Below are 19840 nucleotides of genomic sequence, written 5' to 3' on the forward strand. Positions count from 1 at the left end.
CATCCAAACTTAGTATCAATAAGGTGCAAGTAATTATTAACATGCAATTGATGGTACAGTATCCAAACTCAGTATTAATTAATTGCAAGTAATTATGGATATGCAATTGATGGCCTCCAAATTTAGTATCAAGAAGTTGCAAGTAATTATGGATATGCAATTAATGGCCTCCAAACTTAGTATCGTTAGCTGAACGTAATCATGGATATGCAATTAATGGCATCCAAACTTAGCATAATTACCTGAAAAGTATTAGGGATGTGCAATTAATTACCTCCAAACTTTGTGTTAGTAAGTTGAAAGTAATTATGGATATGCAATTAATGACATCTAAATTTAGTATCAATAAGTTGTAAGTAGTTATGGATATGTAATTAATTGCCTCCAAATTAATTTTAGTAAGTTGAAAGTAATTATGGATATGCAATTAATGGCACACAAATTTAGCATATATAAATTACAAGTGTTATGGATATGAAATTAATGGCATCCAAACTTAGTATCAATAAGTTGCATGTAATCATGAATATGCTATTAACTTAATGGCCTCAAACCTTAGTATCAATAAGTTGCCAGTAATTATGGATATGCAATTAAAGGCATCCAAACTTACTATTAATAAGTTGCAAGTAATTATGGATATGCAACTGATGGCATCCAAACTAAGTATTAACTAGCTGCAACTAATTATGGATATGCAATTAATGGCCTGCAAACTTAGTATTAATAAATTGTAGATAATTGTGGATATGCAATTAATGGCCTCCAAACTTAGTATTAATAAGTTGCAATTAATTATGGATAAGCAATTAATGGCTTCAAACTTGGTGTTAATAAGTTGTAAGTAATTATGGATATGCAATTAATGGCATTCAAACTTAGTATCAATGAGAAGCAAGTAATTATGGATATGGAATTAATGGCATCGAAGCTTAGTATTAATAAGTTGCATGTGATTATGGATGGATATGGAATTAATGGCATCGAAGCTTAGTATTAATAAGTTGCAAGTGATTATGGATATATAATTAATAGCATCCAAACTTAGTATCAATAAATTGCAAGTAATTATAGAAATGCAATTATGGTATCCAAACTCAGTATTAATTAATTGCAAGTAATTATGGATACGCAATTGATTGCCTCCAAATCTAGTATTAAGAAGTTGCAAGTAATTATCGATATGCAATTAATGGCCTCCAAACTCAGTATAGTTAGCTGAAAGTAATTATGGATATGCAATCAATGGCCTCAAAACTTAGCATAATTACTTGAAAAGTATTAGGGATATCCAATTAATTACCTGCAAACTTAGTATTAGTAAGTTGAAAGTTATTATGGATATGCAATTAATGGCGTCCAACCTTAGTGTTAGTAAGTTGAAAGTAATTATGGATATGCAACTGATGGCATCCAAACTTAGTATTAATAAGCTGCAACTAATTATGGATATGCAATTAATGGCATCCAAACTTAGTATTAATAAGCTGCAACTAATTATGGATATGCAACTGATGGCATCCAAACTTATTGTCAATAAGTTGCACGTAATTATGGCTATGTAACTGATGGCATCCAACTTTAGTATTAATAAGCTGCAACTAATTATGGATATGCAATTAATGCCATCCAAACTTAGTATTAATAAGTTGTAATTATGGATATGCAATTAATGGCCTCCAAACTTAGTATTAATAAGTTGCATGTAACTATGGATATGCAATTCATGGAATCTAAACTTAATATTAATAAGCTGCAATTAATTATGGACATGGAATTCATGGTTTCAAACTTAGTGTTAATAAGTTGCAAGTAATTATGGTTATACAATCAATGCCGTCCAAACTTAGTTAAATGAGTTGCAAGTAATTATGGATATGCAATTGATGCCCTCCACATTTAGTATTAGTAAGTTGCAAGTAATTATGGGTATGCAATTAATGGAATCCAAAGTTCGTATAATTAGCTGAAAGTAATTATGGATTTGCAATTAATGGCATCAAGACTTAGTATTAATAAGCTGCAAGTAAAGTAATTATGGATAAGGAATTAATGGGCTCCAAACTTAGTATAATTAGTTGCAAGTAATTACGGATATGCAATTAACGACATCTAAACTTAGTGTTAATAAGCTGCTAGTAATTGTGGATATGCAATCAATGACCTCCAAACTTAGTATCTCTAAGTTGTAATTATGGATATGCAATTCACGGCATCCAAAATTTGTAATAGTAAGCTGCAAGTAATTATGGATATGCAATTGATGACACAAACTTAGTGTTAATTAAGTTGCAAATAATTATGGATATGCAGTTAATGGTTTCATATTTAGTATAAATAAGTTGCAAGCAATTATAGATATGCAATTAATGGCCTCAAAACTTAGTGTTTGTAAGTTGCAAGTAATTATGGATATGCAATTAATGGCCTTCAAACTTAATATCAGTAAGTTGCAAGTAATTATGGATATGCAATTTAATGGCTTCAAAATTTAGTATTAATAAGTTGCAAGCAACTATGGATACGCAATTGATGGCATCCAAACTTAGTGTTAATAAGTTGCAAGGAATTATGGATACGAAATTGATGGCCTCCAAACTTAGTGTTAGTAAGCTGCAAGTAATTATTGATATGCAATGAATGGCACCCAAATTTAGTATTCATAAGTTGCAAGGAATTATGGATATGCAATTAATGGCTTCCAAACTTAATATCAGTATGCTACAAGTAATCATCGATATGCAATTAATGGCATCTAAACTTAGTGGAAATAAGTTGCAAGTAATTATGGATATCTCAAACTTGCCTGGATGGCCCATGGCCGCCAAAAATTGGATATCTACGATGTGTGTGAAATCACCCGGTTTCTCTAGGCTGTAGAATCCGCCCATTTCCATCGTCTGTCGTAGTATCTCGTTCGTTGGCTGCAAGGGAGAGAGAGAGAGAGAGAGAGAGAGAGAGAGAGAGAGAGAGAGAGAGAGAGAGAGAGAGAGAGAGAGAGAGTTAAGTAGTTTGCAGAGGAATTAGGCCAAACCCAGATTTTTTTATACAATTTCCAAAACCGTAGTAGTAGTGACAACATCAAGTGTTATCCCTTCTAATCGTATTCCATTATTTATGTTAGTTTTTTCATTTTAAACCCCTAGATTCCCAGGTGGAATAACACCTTCATGCATTCTCTCCTTTATTCTTATATCATTATTTCCTTATTTTTATGAAGTCATTTCTAATAAGCTTAATAGAAATGGCATCAAGCATTCTCATTTTTATTTCAGTTCCAGTCTAATCTTCTATTTCATTTTGAAAATTTAAAAATGAATACAGTACTCACACACACACACACATATATATATATATATATATATATGTGTATATATATGTATATATATATATATATATATGTATATATATATATATATATACGAGTATAATTTATATATAAAATATACGAATATATATATAGAAATGGATGTATGTACATACTTATGTATGTATGATTGTGTTTATTTTCCAAAATAACTCTGAAATGCAATGAGCAATTCCAACCAAGCTTGGTATACATATGACTTACTATCTCGAAAGGAATACTGTAGAGGCAAGACTTCACTAGCACCAAAGGGAGGGGAAGGCTTCCTCGAAGCAGGGCTGGTTATTCCCTTAGACTTAGTAACTTTACGGATGTATCATACCTAATCTCAGCATACATATGACTTACTATCTGGAAAAGAATATGGAGGGGGCAAGCATCAATTGCACCAAAGGGGTCGGGGTTGGGAAGGCGGTGACAAAGAGAGAGAGTGACAGGGAGAGGAAGTGAGAGAGAGAGAGTAGAGAGGGTGTTAGGGAGAAGAAGAAAGAGGGAAAGAGACAAGAGAGAGAGAGAGAGTTTATCGGTTGTCATTCAGAGTTATCCTGGTCAGCACTGGGTTGGTCAGCTAGCATAATATATATATATATATATATATATATATATATATATATATATATATATATATATATATATATATATATATATATATATATATATATATATATATATATATATATATATATATAAATATATATATATATATATATATATATATATATATATATATATATATATATATATATATAAATAGATGTATGCATGTATGTATGTATGTGTGTGTGTGCATGTGCCAAAATAGTTCTGAAACACATTGAGCAATTTCAACCAAACTTGTTATGCATATGACTTACTGTCTAGAAATCAGCACTGTGGGGGTAAGAAATCACTAGCACCAAAGGGCACCAAAGGAGGTTGGGGTGGGAAGGATTCCCCGAAACGGAGCTGGTTCTGCCTGTAGACTTAGTAATTAAATAAACTTGATGAACTTATCATACCTAATTTCGGTATACATATGACTTACTATCTGGAAAAGAATACAGTGTGGTTAAGACATCAATGGCACCAAAGGGGGTGGGGATGACAGAGAGAGAGTGAGAGGGAGAGGAAGTGAGAGAGAGAGAGAGAGTAGAGGGGTGTTAGAGAAAAGAAAACAGGGGGTGTTAGAGAGAGAGAAAGAGAGAGAGAAGAGAGAGAGAGAGAGAGAGAGAGAGAGAGAGAGAGAGAGAGAGAGAAATTTTATCGGTTGTCCCTCAGTTATCCCGGGCAGTGCCAGGTTGGTCAGCTAGTATATACAGTATATATATGCATATATACATATATATATATATATATATATATATATATATATATATATATATATATATATATATATATATATATACATATATACAATATATATATATATATATATATATATATATATATATATATATATATATATATATATATACGTATATATATATAATATATATATATAAATGGATGTGTGTGTGTGTATGATCCAGGATAACTCTGAAACACTTTGAACAATTTCAACCAGACTTGGTATATGACTTACTATCTCAAAAAGAATACTGTGGGGGTAAGATATCACTACGCCTAAGGGCAGCAAAAGGGTTGGGGGTGGGAAGGGCTTCCCTGAAACGGGGCTGGTTCTGCCCGTACAGGCATAGACGTAGTAACAAAATAAACTCTATGGGTTCATCAAACCTCATTTCGATATAAATATGACTTACTATATGGAAAAAAATACTGAGGGGTAAAACATCACTGGCACCATAAGGGGTGAGGGTTGGGGTGCAGGTGGGGGTGGTAAGGGGGTGACATGTATAAATAACCGAAAAAGACAGACATTAGTGTTTAACCCATAGTTTTCGAGGTCGCTGAGATGAATGGTGACACTCCTGACGAACTTTAAGTCCAAGTTCAGCCCCGATAGGAATGGTGGGGTGAGAAGGGGTGAAATATAAAATGTAAAAAATGCTGGACAATGTTACTGAAGCAACTATCTTAACAGGAAAGAGAGAGAGAGAGAGAGAGAGAGAGAGAGAGAGAGAGAGAGAGAGAGAGAGAGAGATTGTCAGAGAGAGAGAGAGAGTTGGTCAGCTTGATTGTCAGATTTTATATATATATATATAATATATATATACAGTTGGTCATATATGGTATATATATATATATATATATATATATATATATATATATATATATATATATAGTATATATATATATATATATATATATATATATATATATATATATAATAAATATATATAATGTGTGGGTGTAGGTACTGTAGTCATTTCTGAGTTTTCAAAACTAATAGAAAATGCGACGGAACTTTAAATATAAGTGAGAATGCTTGATGTCAACTGTATTAAGCTTTTGAAAAATATAAAAGAAAACAACATACATACAATATATATATACATATATATATAATACATATATACAGTATATATATAATATATATCTGTATATATATATATATATATATATATATATATATATATATATATATATATATATATATATATATATATATATATATATATATATATATATATAAGCAGCATTCTTACCTGGTCACCCCAGTCGTTTATATGGGGCATGTTGAGGTCATCTATGAAGACGGTCATTCTTTTGCCTGCTGGAGGCCCAAAGGTGCTGCCCATACGTTTGTCGACATAACCCTCCATCGTTCTCTGGAAGAAGAAAAAGTGAGCTAAAGCACTGATAATGATTGATCAAGGAGAGATAGAATATAAAATTTATACCAGATGCCAAGCGCTGGGACCTATGAGGTTATTCAGTGCTGAAAGGGGAATTGAGGGTACACTGACTTTACAGGCGTAACAGGAGGAAAACCTTGCAGTTGCACTATGAAGCAATTGTTAAGAGAGGATGGAAAGTAAGGTGGAGGTAAGATAATATGAACAGAGGAACAGTGAAAGGAATGAAGGGTTGCAGCTAGGGCCGGTGGGACGCTGCAAAAAAACTTAAATAATGCACTGGCGGAACTATTCAACACAATGCTCGATTAATTTTGATTCTGGTGAATGCGTGTATATTTTTCTGTCTGTTAGCCCAAACCGGATGAGAAAGGGAACAGTGCGCATGCGCTCCTTAAAAATCAAGGCAATCTCTGTGGACCTGTGCATCGAATTACGAACCCTAGTTGTTAGCTGACTGCTGTAATGCAGCAGGTGTGAGTGTGTTTGTGTTAGAGAGAGAGAGAGAGAGAGAGAGAGAGAGAGAGAGAGAGAGAGAATATCAGATGCAAGTAAACCAAATTTAACTAAACTATATTTCATTATACATCATTATATCAGTCGGGCCTCTACCAAATAATCCTCTCTCTCCAGGGATGAAAACATTTCATCAGATGTTCTTTTTTTGATATACAAACATCTGTCAGCTATATACACAACCAAAATTAATACCCACACCAGTCACTGAAGACATGCAAAAGAACAAAAATGTTTATACGTTTATTTTTATACCTGGAAACCACTATAAAAAACATAAACCAGCTGCACTTGAGAGTCCACATCATCACAAACACATTGGAGAAACAAATCCACATGTATGGATACATATATTTAAAAATGAATTTCTACAGAGAGCTTTCGGGAATCTGCAGTTATTTATTTAGAGATATACTATGTATCCATACATAACTGTGGATTTGTTTCTCCATTCAAGACTCGTGCCACTGTGAGTATTTTTTAAACACATTATTACTGCAAACTCACAAATAACAACTAGCAGCATTATACTTGCATGCATGAGGACTGTGAAGAATGTCCCCGTATTCATGTAAACAAGGTCTCTAAAGTTCTTCTTTGAACTAGAGGAAATAGAGAGATTGATCTTACGGCTGAATTCAAAAGAGATAACTAATCATGACTTCCTCTTAGACAACTTTATTTTTACGTTTGGTATGTCCTCTATGCCTCATTTTCATGATATTAACTTTCCTGGGTGATTTTTGAGCCATTCCCAAGGCAAAATCATGCTCTTGCTAAGCACTGTCCAAACCCAACTTACTTATCTATCGAACAAAGACTTCAGTTCCTTGAAAAACCTTTGCAAGCATCTTTAAAAGCAAATCTGAATGTGAATGGAAACAACTGATGCCTTCATCATGAATGGTAGTGGAATTTTTTACGTGACCATCATATTTACATGCACTTTAATACTCTACTTACATTTTTTCCTCTTTTTCAAAGTAGGAATGGAGCTACACTCACCCTTAAACTAAATGAAGTGAGGAAGTTTATATAAACATGACTGGAAACCACTACTACAAACACTGTGAATGAATGTGTGGAAGTTATCCCGAATGCTAACGTCAACTCAAATCTACTGAGTTTACCTGGAAGTAGAGAGGCGTGGAGGCCGAGGAGAAATTGAAATTGCGGCACAGGTGTTCCTCGGCGTTGTACTTCTTCATGTAAGCGTTGATGGTGACTGTTTTGGCAGATCCAGGTTCTCCGATGATAAGAACAGCCTGAAAGTACAAAGATTCTCATTTACAGAACCCGGTAGCGTCAGATTTGAATGACACGGATTTTTTTCCAAGAGTGTGTGACTACTGCAGAAGCCGTTTAGACAGGCAACATAATGCCTTATCTAGCCCAGACCTGACGGATACAGGAAAACAGAGGGAAACATATTATGCCTCTAAAGATTGGTGGTCGGTTCTGATTAAACCTACCGTAAACCAACACGGACTCTTGCTGAGGTATGCTAATGTGTAGAAGGAGCAAGAGTACTGACGTGGACCTCTGAACCCTTATAAATCTACAGATTATAAAGGATGGAAAGCCAGATGAGAATACCAAAGATTGTCAGGAAAGAGAGTTGCATCTAATAACAACGGAATTGCCGACGTCAAAGAGCTTTCGATGAATAATTTCAAATATAATTCACAGAGATGTTCTTATGCTTATTCATGAGTAATTATTTTGCTACTGGAATAAAGTTATATCCTCTTGAGTTATCTATGCTATATGGAATTTTATAAACAACATTTTCTAGTTTCCTTTGCCATCGATACTGTCAGTTATTTCTGATGAGTCGTTCTTGTTTAATTACGAATAACATATTTCTGCTGCATTTTACTTTCAATTTTGAAATACTATGATAAAAAAAAGTTAATTTAATAGCAAGAATTGTTTAGAGAGAGAGAGAGAGAGAGAGAGAGAGAGAGAGAGAGAGAGAGAGAGAGAGAGGCTTACCTTTCCTTGCTTTGAGACGACGTGGATGAGAAAATCCATTCTGACGTTGTCCACGTTAGGGACCAAAATGGATGTGTAATCAGGGGTGCCAGAATCTGGATATACAAACTCAGCCACTCTCGCGGACCAGTGTTGCCAATAACCTATACAGAATCACAAATTCCCAAGATTTATATATGAGGTCATTCAGAGCTCGAAGGGAAATTGAGAGTAAAAAGGTTTAAAAGGTGTAACAGGAGGCAAACTTCGAAGTTACAAGTAGTCAGATGGAAGAAATATGAACGGAGGTACAGCAAAAATAATGAAAGGGGTTGCAGCTACGGGCCGAAGGGACGCCGAAAAGAACCTTCAAGTAATGCCTACAGTGCGCCAAGTGCGATGCACTGACAGCACTACCCTCGCTTCCGAAAAAATTTACATATTTTAAGAATACATATACTTATTGCGTGTAAGCTATACTATCAGTAACATAATTCAAGAGCAGAGGTATAGAAGGTTAGTAAACAACTGCAGCAGAATCACTGGTGGCTAAATTGACCTCAGGATTTCTGATATTTCATGTTTTTTGGTAGATATTCTATCCTGCTTTCGTAGGAGCACTCTTCAGCAATAGTAAGAGTTACGGTCAAGATTAAACTGAAACCTTCAAATAAAAAAAAGAATATATATATATATATATATATATATATATATATATATATATATATATATATATATATATATATATATAAAAATATATATTGTATTAATAAAATCTACTGATCATAATATTATGAGGGAAATTGTATATTAATAAAAATTATATATATATGATATATATATATATATATATATATATATATATATATATATATACTATACTATACATACATACACGATTATGATTCATACAAATCTCAGTGATTCATGAGACAAACCGTTTTCGTCGATCCTGAAATCGAACATGGACGAAGTTTCGCTCGAATTCTTCGAAGGAAGGTCGAGCTTGGAGTGCTCCTTGCGTATGTACTCCTCCAACTTGGCTCTCTCGGCGAGCTCCAAGAATGCTCCCAGGCTCCACAGCATAGCGAACACGAAGAGCCGCTGGATGTGCTCCGCGACTGGAGCTTGCTGGCTCTGGATTTACGAAAACAGAAATGATAATGGTCCCTCTCCCTTTAAACAACTAAAATGTTTAGCAATATTACTATTTTTGAACTTGCAGATATTTGTAGGTTTTGTTTTCTGTCATTTTCTTATTTATTGATTCATTTATTTATTATTATTATTTTTCAGAAGATGAACCCTATCCATATGAAACAAGTCCACCAAAAGGGTTGTTGACTTAAAATTCAAGCTTCCAAAGAATATGGTGTTCATCGGAAAGCAGTAAAGCCTGTATCAACTAACATTCGCCGACCCGAAATTATTTTTTTAAAATACACTGTTGGTCTAAATATTGAAATTATATTTGGATAAGTTACCTAAATAATGTCTATATTTTAGTAATATTTACCAAAATGTTTTTTGGTATCCATCAATGGAGTCTCATTAATTTTCACAATCTTTAGAAACTATGCTATTTTCAAAAGTATGTATATATGCCATTCCCTAGAAAGTTGCCATTTAATAGTAACAGAATATTTCATGTGGTCCTTCCTAAATGCAGTTGACAACTGACATGTAGCTCCTGATTCATATTACTTACTGAGGACTTTTTATTAATCAAACCAACCAAAAGAACCGGAAGTAGTCAGTTTATACGGACGAGATAAGTTTGTTGCCCATTTTAGAACAATACATTTAACAGATCTGCTCACTAGACTCTGCTCATGTGTGACCGATGCACGGGTTGCTCAGCCATCTTCCTGATTTTTTTCCTCACAGCGTCAGCAATCTAATTAGCGTTTATAACCTGACAAAATTGTTATCTACCTATCTACATATATGTGTACATATAAATGAATATATATGTCTATATATATATATATATATATATATATATATATATATATATATATATATATATATATATATATATATATATATATATATATATATATTAACTTTATCACATGGACAATTGTTCTGTGCATTAGTAGAATTAATAAAAGGACCTCATTCAAACTGGATGGTATCTAATGAAGTATTTATTCAGAAAAAAATTTACAAGCTTTCTTGGACAAACAGTCCACATTATCAAGTATCCGTCCAAGAAAGCTTGTAACTTTTTCTGAATAAATACTCCATTAGATACCATCCAGTTAATGATGAGGTCCTTTTAGTATATATATATATATATATATATATATATATATATATATATATATATATATATATATATATATATATATATGGATATATAAAGAGATATATTTTTAAACCACCTGGTCCAAAGTATCTGTATATATATATATAGTATGTTTTACTTTGACAGAACGTTCTTAAATTTATCAAAAATTAGATAGACAGACCTGATTTTATAAACCACCTGGTCCAAAGTTCAGGTCTGTGATGCATTATATGCTGACTAGTATGTTTTACTTTGATTCGTAATATAAACGTTCTTAATTTATTTATCGAAATTAGCTACCTTATCACCTACATTTTTATATATATATATATATATATATATATATATATATATATATATATATATATATATATATATATATATATATATATATATATATATATATATATATATAAATAAGATGATTAAAATAAAGTCATACAGGACGTGCCTCTGGAAAATGGATTTTATACATATACTCCAAATCCTTCAGCCAATGAACTTTTATCAGTCAAGATTCACGACTCGGTGATTTTTTTTTCCTAAAACAACAAATTTGAAAGAAAGACTGACAGACTGAAAGAGTTATCTGGCGTTACGAGATCAGAGTAAAGTTCACAGTATATTCCAACTCCAAATCACTAAAAAAAAAAAAAAAAATATATATATATATATATATATATATATATATATATATATATATATTATATATATATATATATATATATATATATATATATATATATATATATATATATATATATATATATATATATATATATGGCAACTTACAGGTACCTCCTCCGCGTCAGGATCGGGCTCTCGATTGCGGCTGTGGGTGTGCTGCGGTTGCTGCTCTTCGGGAAGTAGTCCCTCGAGTAAACGCGTAGCCTAAAAATCAAGGTTAATGCTTTATTTTCGTAAGTTTTCCCATTTCACAAAACAGTTCTATTTCACAATCCGATCTCGTAACGTTAAGGTCATTGTTTCTATAATACTTCTTTCTGTCGGAATGAAGATACGACGAAAGTTAAGAAATTTCAATGGAGTTTTGTGATTTCTCAATAAGAATAAGAACTGATTTACTAACCTACGTCCACGCTTCAAGCTCTACAAAGCCTTCGGGTGCCCTTGTTGTCCGCCTACGTCGTTTAATTTATATCAAATTAAAAAGTTAAGCATTGGAAAACTTAAATAATGTGCTGACAGCAGTCTCTCTCTCTCTCTCAACATGAACTTACAAATGACTGTTTTCATTCACATATGCATCTTTTCTTCTTGATCTGCATACGCACTCACACACCCAAATACGAACACACACATACAGGGGTCCAACTGTTTACTGATAAGTATAGATAACCTCATACTCTTATTATTACAATATTTTTAGAAAATTGGACGCGTCTTTCTCTCCGCATGGAGTTAATTATGCTGGGAATTCTAGAAATCCCAAGCTTTACAACGAGGTAATTCATTCATACAAAAAGTAAGCTTCAAGAATAGGATTCTGTCTAGTGATGTATCCTAAATTAACCAAAGCTATGCCATATGCTTTAAAAAGTCCAGCTAATTGTTTATGCAGCATCAGTTTCTTGTTGCAGGAACGAAGCTAAGAAAGAAAACGAGTCTTAATCAGTGTGACTATTTTATCAGTGTACGTGCATTTGTGCATGTCTGTTTATAAATGTGTGGTGGCATGCGCTACAAGACCCATTTAAATCAGGTGTTAATTAAGTCAGGTCTGCAGATGGTTGTTTACCACAATTGTTTCCTCTGATCTGCTACTACTGGCAATTAATCTTGCTGATAACATGTCACCTGAAATATGAGAGAGAGAGAGAGAGAGAGAGAGAGAGAGAGAGAGAGAGAGGAAGGGAGGAAGGATCCAAGTGTATCCTAACAGACGAGTAGAGACCCTGAGTTTAAACACATTTATCGAAACAAGAGAGAGAGAGAGAGAGAGAGAGAGAGAGAGAGAGAGAGAGAGAATGGAATAAAAAAAATCTGAGCCAAAGGCCAAGCTCTGGGACCTATAGGGTCATTTAGCACTGAAAGGGAAACAGAGTAAAAAGGTGTAGATGACGTAACAGGAAGAAAACCTCGCAGTTGCGCTATGAACCAATATTGTTGGGAGAGGGTGGAAAGTACGATGGAAAGAAAGAGAAAATGAACAGAGGTACAGTAAAAGCAATGAAAGGGGTTGAAGCTAGGGGCCGAAGGGATGTTGCAAAGAACCTTAAGTAATGCCTACAGTGTACCGCATGAGGTGCACTGGCGGCACTACTACCCTACAGGAGAGAGAGAGGGAGGTGAAGGCAGGAAGGTTCGAAGAGTATTCTAACAGAAAGGTAGAAACCTGGTGTTTGAACGCATGTATGGAAATATTGCAATGATACACACACACACACCACAGCGGTGTTGAAATCAAACAAGCTTTCGACATTCACTGATACATACATCCCACATACTAGGACAAATGTCATCCGTTAGAATCACTTGCACATGATCACCATCCATTTCTGATGATAATAATACCCACAACATGCAAACCAGCACAAACAATCCCGTGTGAGCGTAGAGCCCGCAAACGTTAGCCGTTTTTTAACTTTCATGAAAGACGTGTGTGCATGCAATCATGCGCATCTCTCTTATCATCTCTTTGTCATTTCCAACCACTTAGGACATGCGTGCGCGCGCTCGGTGTGACCACGATCTAGGTATATACCTAGACCATGGGTGGGACACAAACAACCATACGGATTCGTTATTGTTATGCGCAGGCTTCTATCAAAGTTCATTCTAATTCTCTATGCCTAGGGGAAGTGCTCAGTCTTTATGTTTTGATTTAGGTTAAATTCAAGGTCCATGCCAACTGAAATGTTTATCGAGCCATCACAGTTCTTTGTTAAATCTACGTTTTTTTTATTATCAAGATGTACAGTTAATTCTATTTATCTCATCAGTTTACCGGTACTTATGGCGTTCGACTACGCACCAAGACCCACTCTTGGTGAAATTTATATATTTATTTTTTCCAATAATTCAGTACAGCTGAAAAAATATTCTTTCATGACAAAATAAGACTCTTTTGGTTACTAAAGGAAGGTAGGTCTTGGCAGGCAGTCTTCATCTGTTACACCCTAAGAGTGAGGGGAAAGTTTCATGGCTTGTGAACATTATTGGAGGTCTTAGAGCATTTTAATCGTGCTTCAAGGTTACTTCTTTTAATCAATGGAAGATGCTTAACGAGCAACCAATTTAAATTCAGAACGACTTTAATTAAGAGGCAAAAAAATGAGTTCACGATGCTCAGGTATAACGACATCAAAAGCAACAGCACCGGCGTGGCATCATCTTCCTCCGTCAGAGAACGGGGCGTCTCTGTGGGCGTGAGGGTGTTGTACGTATCAGAGGGGGTCTGGGCGCCTCCCCCTTCGCCGCCTCCCCAAGCGGATGTGCGACGGTGACGCCGTTGTGGGATATTCTCGTCTCCGCCTTCTTCGGCATCCGGCAGCTGGCCTTCGAGGAGCTTAAGGGCCTGTTAAGGTGACCAGCCCTGTCAGTGACTTTGAAATGGGACTGATTCCGGGGACTGGGTGTGATTCTCACACTGAAAAGGGTCGCTACCTTCCAAAAAGTAAGCATTTGCAAGAACTGCGCCCACAAGCTTAACCCACTGGAACTGACAGACCAGTGCCTGTTCCGAAGGGTGAGTGTCTGTGCCCAGAGACCCTGAGATGCATTTGAGGGTCGCGGGGTCAGATTCCTACCTCTTGGAACTGACCGGCCAGCGTCAGTCCCAAAGGGTGAGTGTCTGTGCCCAGAGACACTGAGATGCATTTGAGGGTCGCAGGGTCAGATTCCTACCTCTTGGAACTGACTGACCAGCGCCAGTTCCGAAGGGAGAGTATCTGTGCCCAGAATCACTGAGATGGCATTTGAGGGTCTTGAGTTCAGACTCTTACCCCTTGGAACTGGACGTCCAGTGCCAGTTCAGAAGGGTGAATGTCTGTGCCCAGAGACCCTTAGATATCACGTGAGGGTCGTGAGGTCAGACTTACCCCTTGGACTGAACTACCAGTGCCAATTCCGAAGGGTAAATATCTGTGCCCAGAAACCCTCAAATATCTCCTGAGGGTGGTGAGTTCACACTCTTACCCTCTGGAACTGACCAAACAGTGCCATTGAAATCCGGTCTTTGCTTCCAGTCTACCTACACGAAGACAGAATAACAGTATGCGTAAAAGGACATCGCTGTTGTTGGAAGGTCAGAATCCATCGTCACAGTACCTGGAAAAACTCTCCAGTGGATCATCTATCCATCTTTCCACCCAGTGGACGACTTCCACACCTTAACATGTCATTATACACAAGAGGACCCCATCCATCCCAAAAACATTTATTTCCAAAGGACAGGTGCGCTGAAACTTCCTCATGCGGCCATGCAAATAATAAATTAGTGATAAGCAAAGAAGCATAAACTAAGCTATTTTATACTGGCAAAAATTTTATAGAACATGCAAGTTATTATGTTTCAATGTATATACAGCTATATACACAGGGCCTGAAGAATTACACGTTTCATCGACGTTACACTGATTATTGGGTGAAGCACTGAGTTTTATTTTTTTAAACTCTTTTGACTTCAGGTATACTACAAGCGATAACATTTAACTGGTGTTTTACTAAGGCCACATTTAACTACTGTTTTACTAAAGCCCTTTATGATGAATACCTATAAAGTTTACAACACATTTTTATTATATAAAAGTAACAGCACTGTTTGAATACGATTATGGCGTCTTATTTGTGAATGATTATTCTAAATTATTAAACTTTTCAGAATTTTTCATCTGAAAAATGAGGAATACTTTGGTTATTTATATACTAATTTTTATTTAGTTACAGACGAATTAGGAAATTAAGTATTTACTGTGATGAAAGAAGCTCGAACGAAGAAACAAATGAAATTATAGAAACACTGGCTGTTTAAAGGAATTAATATTTTAGTTAAAAGATAAAATGCAATAATGAGTGTCACAATAAATTCAGTTTACACATAAATTATTTAACTGATTTCGTAATAGTTCGCACACAAAAATTATACCAAAACGGAGTAACGAAATAAAAGTTAATGGAAAAAACAGACGAAGTGCAAGAAGCGGATTACATGAGTCAAATAAAGGAGGCTTCAGAACCTGAACTCCGTAAGCTATAATCTCATACGAAGAAGACCCATTCCCCAAACAGAAAGGTTTACAGGCGGGGCCACGCGAACAAATTCCTGACATCTTTTAGCATCTTTTGTCAAAATCAGCACCAAGTAACCAATATTGGTAGTAAAAATAAAGAAACAGGTCCATGTGACTTCAATTTTACCACTAATAATTCGTCCCTAGTTTGACGAACTGGCGTAAGCCATTTTTTCCCCATTCTGAGAAAATAGGCTTCAAAGATTTTTATATTAATGAGAGCATCTAATTAGCTCATCTTTTGGGGATATTTTATCGGAAAATCTGACAACGCAGGCACCTGAAATTTTGATATGTCATAGAGTATCAAAAACTGAGGCACTCAGACTGGAAAAGTCAACAACTTGAAAAAATGGGATACGTCAGTTCGTCAGAACAGGGACGAACCGCTCATAGTTGGCAATTTTGCTGGCAAAGTGCTAAGAAATGCCCAAACTCAGAGCCGCGTGACCGCACACCACGAGAGAAGGCAGCAGGTAAGAATCAGTATACAAGACTATATATACAATAGTCTCAACAGGAAGTCGTCATGTGGACAAGATGTCACGGTGGGATTTTCTGAAAAGGAAACAGGCTAAGAAGAACAGCATGAGATCTTGACAAATGAGTTGGATTTGAGTGTAAAAGGAAGCATTTTTTTCTTCTACTACTGACTAATTCGGGAGACTGGAATGACAGTGAGAAGGGCAGCAGTTCAAGCTTAAGGATTTGCATTTCAAAGCTTTGTATTTTCGCTGAACCTTTTTGACTATTAATAAAACAAGGTATCTGAGGATATGCTCGCATATTCGGTGTGTCTAATTTGGAGATCTGGATAAAGAGCTACAGCTAAATAAGTTAGGTGTTCTGCAAGGTTTCTGTAGAATATTATTGACATCCAGTGATGCTCTTGTTCGAGAATGTTGAAAAAAAATAAGATCTGAGGCCAAACAAGCAAGGATACGTGTTCATTGTCATCACTTTGGCTTATAACTAATTATTGTTTTTCTGTGGAATGAAAATGAGAAACTGCAAAAATAAACTGGTAAAAAACTTTCATATAGAAAAAATACATCGATAATGAGCAAAAACCCCAGGAACATCTTTTCGAAAAATTGACAACTTTAACATCAGAAGGCACTTTATTAAACTGCTGGCCATCTCACCGCGAAAAAACCAAGCACTATACATGATATTCACAAATGTCGCTTATTTGTACAGAGTGCGAATGAAACATCATTTCTCCCGCCGAGGAGCAACACTGCAAAGTCGAACGCATTCGTCAAACGACGTCTTCTAACCTGAGTGATGACGTTCACTTGCAGGATAGGCAAGCACAGCTGGAGGTTCTGTTTCACCCAGGTGAAAAGCAACAGGAAGTGGCTACTGAAGAGCTCGCTTATGACAGGCTGCTCGTAGCTTGGTCGCGTTCTCAGCCACGACTGCAGAAGGGGCTGCCAGTCCAGACCAGAGGAGCTCATGTAGACCTATAAAGTGAGAAGGACAATTCAATGTTTTAGTCTCTTTCGTTGCCTTTATAATTCTTAGTCAGGGCTATACTAGGGGTTGGCTTTCATAAATGGAATATAAACTCTAGGCCAAAGACCAAGCTCTGGTACCTATGAGGTCACTCAGTGCTGAAAGGGAAACTGAGAGTGGAAAGTTTTTAAAGGCATAACAGGACGAAAACCTCGCAGTTGCACTATGAAACAACTTTTAGGAGAGGGTGGAAAGTAAGATGAAAGAAAGAGAATATGAACAGAGGTACAGTAAAAGGACTGAAAGGGGTTACAGCTAGGAGCTGAAGGGGCGCTGCAAAGAACCACCTACAGTGCTATAGCTTTCGTCAAAATAGCCATGCAGACTAACATATGGCCATTAGAGCACTTTGGATATAAATTTCTTCATGATGTAATACTGCACACGTTCAGACACGAGAATGAGGCACCATCTACTAAAACGAGAGATCATAACTAATAATAATGTGACAAGCTTCGAAAAGCTTTTGAATCACTTCAAGAAATGCTAAACCATACCATTCCATTTCGCGATACTGTAGCGGGAGAAGCATTGTCGATGTTTGACGGCTCGAAGATGACTTTGCAAGCGGGAGACATTGGGATCCTGTCCCCATTAGCCAAGGTCAACGTTTTGTTGTCATCCAAGACGGAGTTCAGATTTTCTATCCAGATGGCGTCCACTGGACCGTCCAGGACCAGCCATATGTGTTCGCCTACAAAAGGAATCGACTGGTTAGCTGTTCTGTTCTTATGATTTTCCCTTATATGTATTTCAAGTGTGGATGTACAGTATAGGTCGCAATAGTGAACAATGAAGAATAGGATACCAGAAATAATTGCTGTATTATTAGAGTTTACAACAACTGTCAGTTGTACCTTGTTTACCATAAAGATTTCTTCATGAATATAAATTTGCATTCTAACTGGGATTTAAAAGATAATAAATATTGCAAAAGTTATAAAAAGGAGTTGCTCCTCATTTCAACTGCGAACATCATACTTCCTTGTACCACATGCACTTAATGGATGTAGTAAGTACAAGTCATTTTGTTTACTTCTTAGAGTTTCTTCTAGAACCTGGGATTTTCTACCTTCCTCTGTATTTCTGACTCACTTAACGTGTCGCTCTTAAAGGCCTTGTTTCAACTCTCTTAAGAAGCAAATTCAAGTAATTACGCTTTATACAATCACAGCCAACGAGTCGGAAGGTTTCATTTTCGTGCATTGGCAACATGCCAATAAGAAACCAAACACGGCTGACCAGTAGATTGCCAGGCCACAATACTGATGCCATCAAACTCGTTGGCAGCTGGTTCCAAAGCTTAACATGCTGTGGTTTCAAAGCTTAATATGCTCTAGTTTCAAAGCTTAATATGCTGTAATTTCAAAGGTTAATATAGAATATAAATTGGAATATAAAATTCAGGGCAAAAGCCAATCGCTAGTACCTATGAGGTCATTCAGCGCTGAAAATAATGTTGAAACAATTGTTAGGAGAGGGTGGAAAGCAAGATGGGAGAAGAGAATATGCAAGGAAGTATACTAAAAGGAAGAAAAGGGGCTGCAACTAAGGGACGAAGGGACGTTGCAAAGAACCTTGACTACTGCCTACAGTGCGCGGCGTGAGGTACACTGACGGAACTAACCCCTACGAGGTCTTTGAGTCTTCGATTCCTTAAACGGATAACGACTTTGGGTTTTATAATATGGACAGCTAAGAAGACACAGAAAGTTCAAAATGATGTTCTAATTATTATTATTATTATTCAGAAGACGAATCCTATTCATTCAGAACAAGCCCACCATAGGGGCCATTGCCTTGAAATTCAAGCTTCCAAAGGATATGGTGTTCATTAGGAAGTAAGAGAAGGTAAAGGGAAATACAGAAAGAAGAAATCTCACTTATCAAAAGGAAAAAATAAATGAATAAATAGATAAAAATGTATCAAAATGCATTAAAATTAACAAACCTTTCTTGGCTTTGAGAGTCTTCCTCCAGAGTGTGGAGAAGATGCCGTCTGTCCAATCGTTGGTAGCGACGTCTAACCTCCCAAACATCTGAGCAGAGGTGATGGCTTTCGGGTTCATTCGCATCTCCCTTTTTGGGGAGATGTTTTTAATGTTGTTGGTCGGAAAAAAAGAATCGTTTGTGCAGTCCTAAAAGGTTTGGCCAATGCTACTACAGATTTTGACTCCTGTTGATA

The 19840-nt window shown here is 35.9% G+C and overlaps 1 protein-coding gene across 1 annotated transcript in view; it reads right to left on the reverse strand.

The window, feature by feature from the left end:
* Positions 1-19840, reverse strand: part of LOC136846878 (dynein axonemal heavy chain 5-like) — a gene marked incomplete at its 5' end in the record, with an annotated part of 135482 nt that overhangs the window by 32722 nt on the left and 82920 nt on the right. The window contains 9 exon segments of the mRNA XM_067118129.1: positions 2807-2924; positions 5953-6075; positions 7749-7883; positions 8614-8756; positions 9531-9729; positions 11678-11776; positions 17418-17603; positions 18153-18349; positions 19607-19734. Coding sequence (XP_066974230.1) covers positions 2807-2924; positions 5953-6075; positions 7749-7883; positions 8614-8756; positions 9531-9729; positions 11678-11776; positions 17418-17603; positions 18153-18349; positions 19607-19734 — 1328 coding nt within the window.

The sequence above is a fragment of the Macrobrachium rosenbergii genome, chromosome 16 (assembly GCF_040412425.1).
Source record: "Macrobrachium rosenbergii isolate ZJJX-2024 chromosome 16, ASM4041242v1, whole genome shotgun sequence".
Classification (NCBI taxonomy): domain Eukaryota; kingdom Metazoa; phylum Arthropoda; class Malacostraca; order Decapoda; family Palaemonidae; genus Macrobrachium; species Macrobrachium rosenbergii.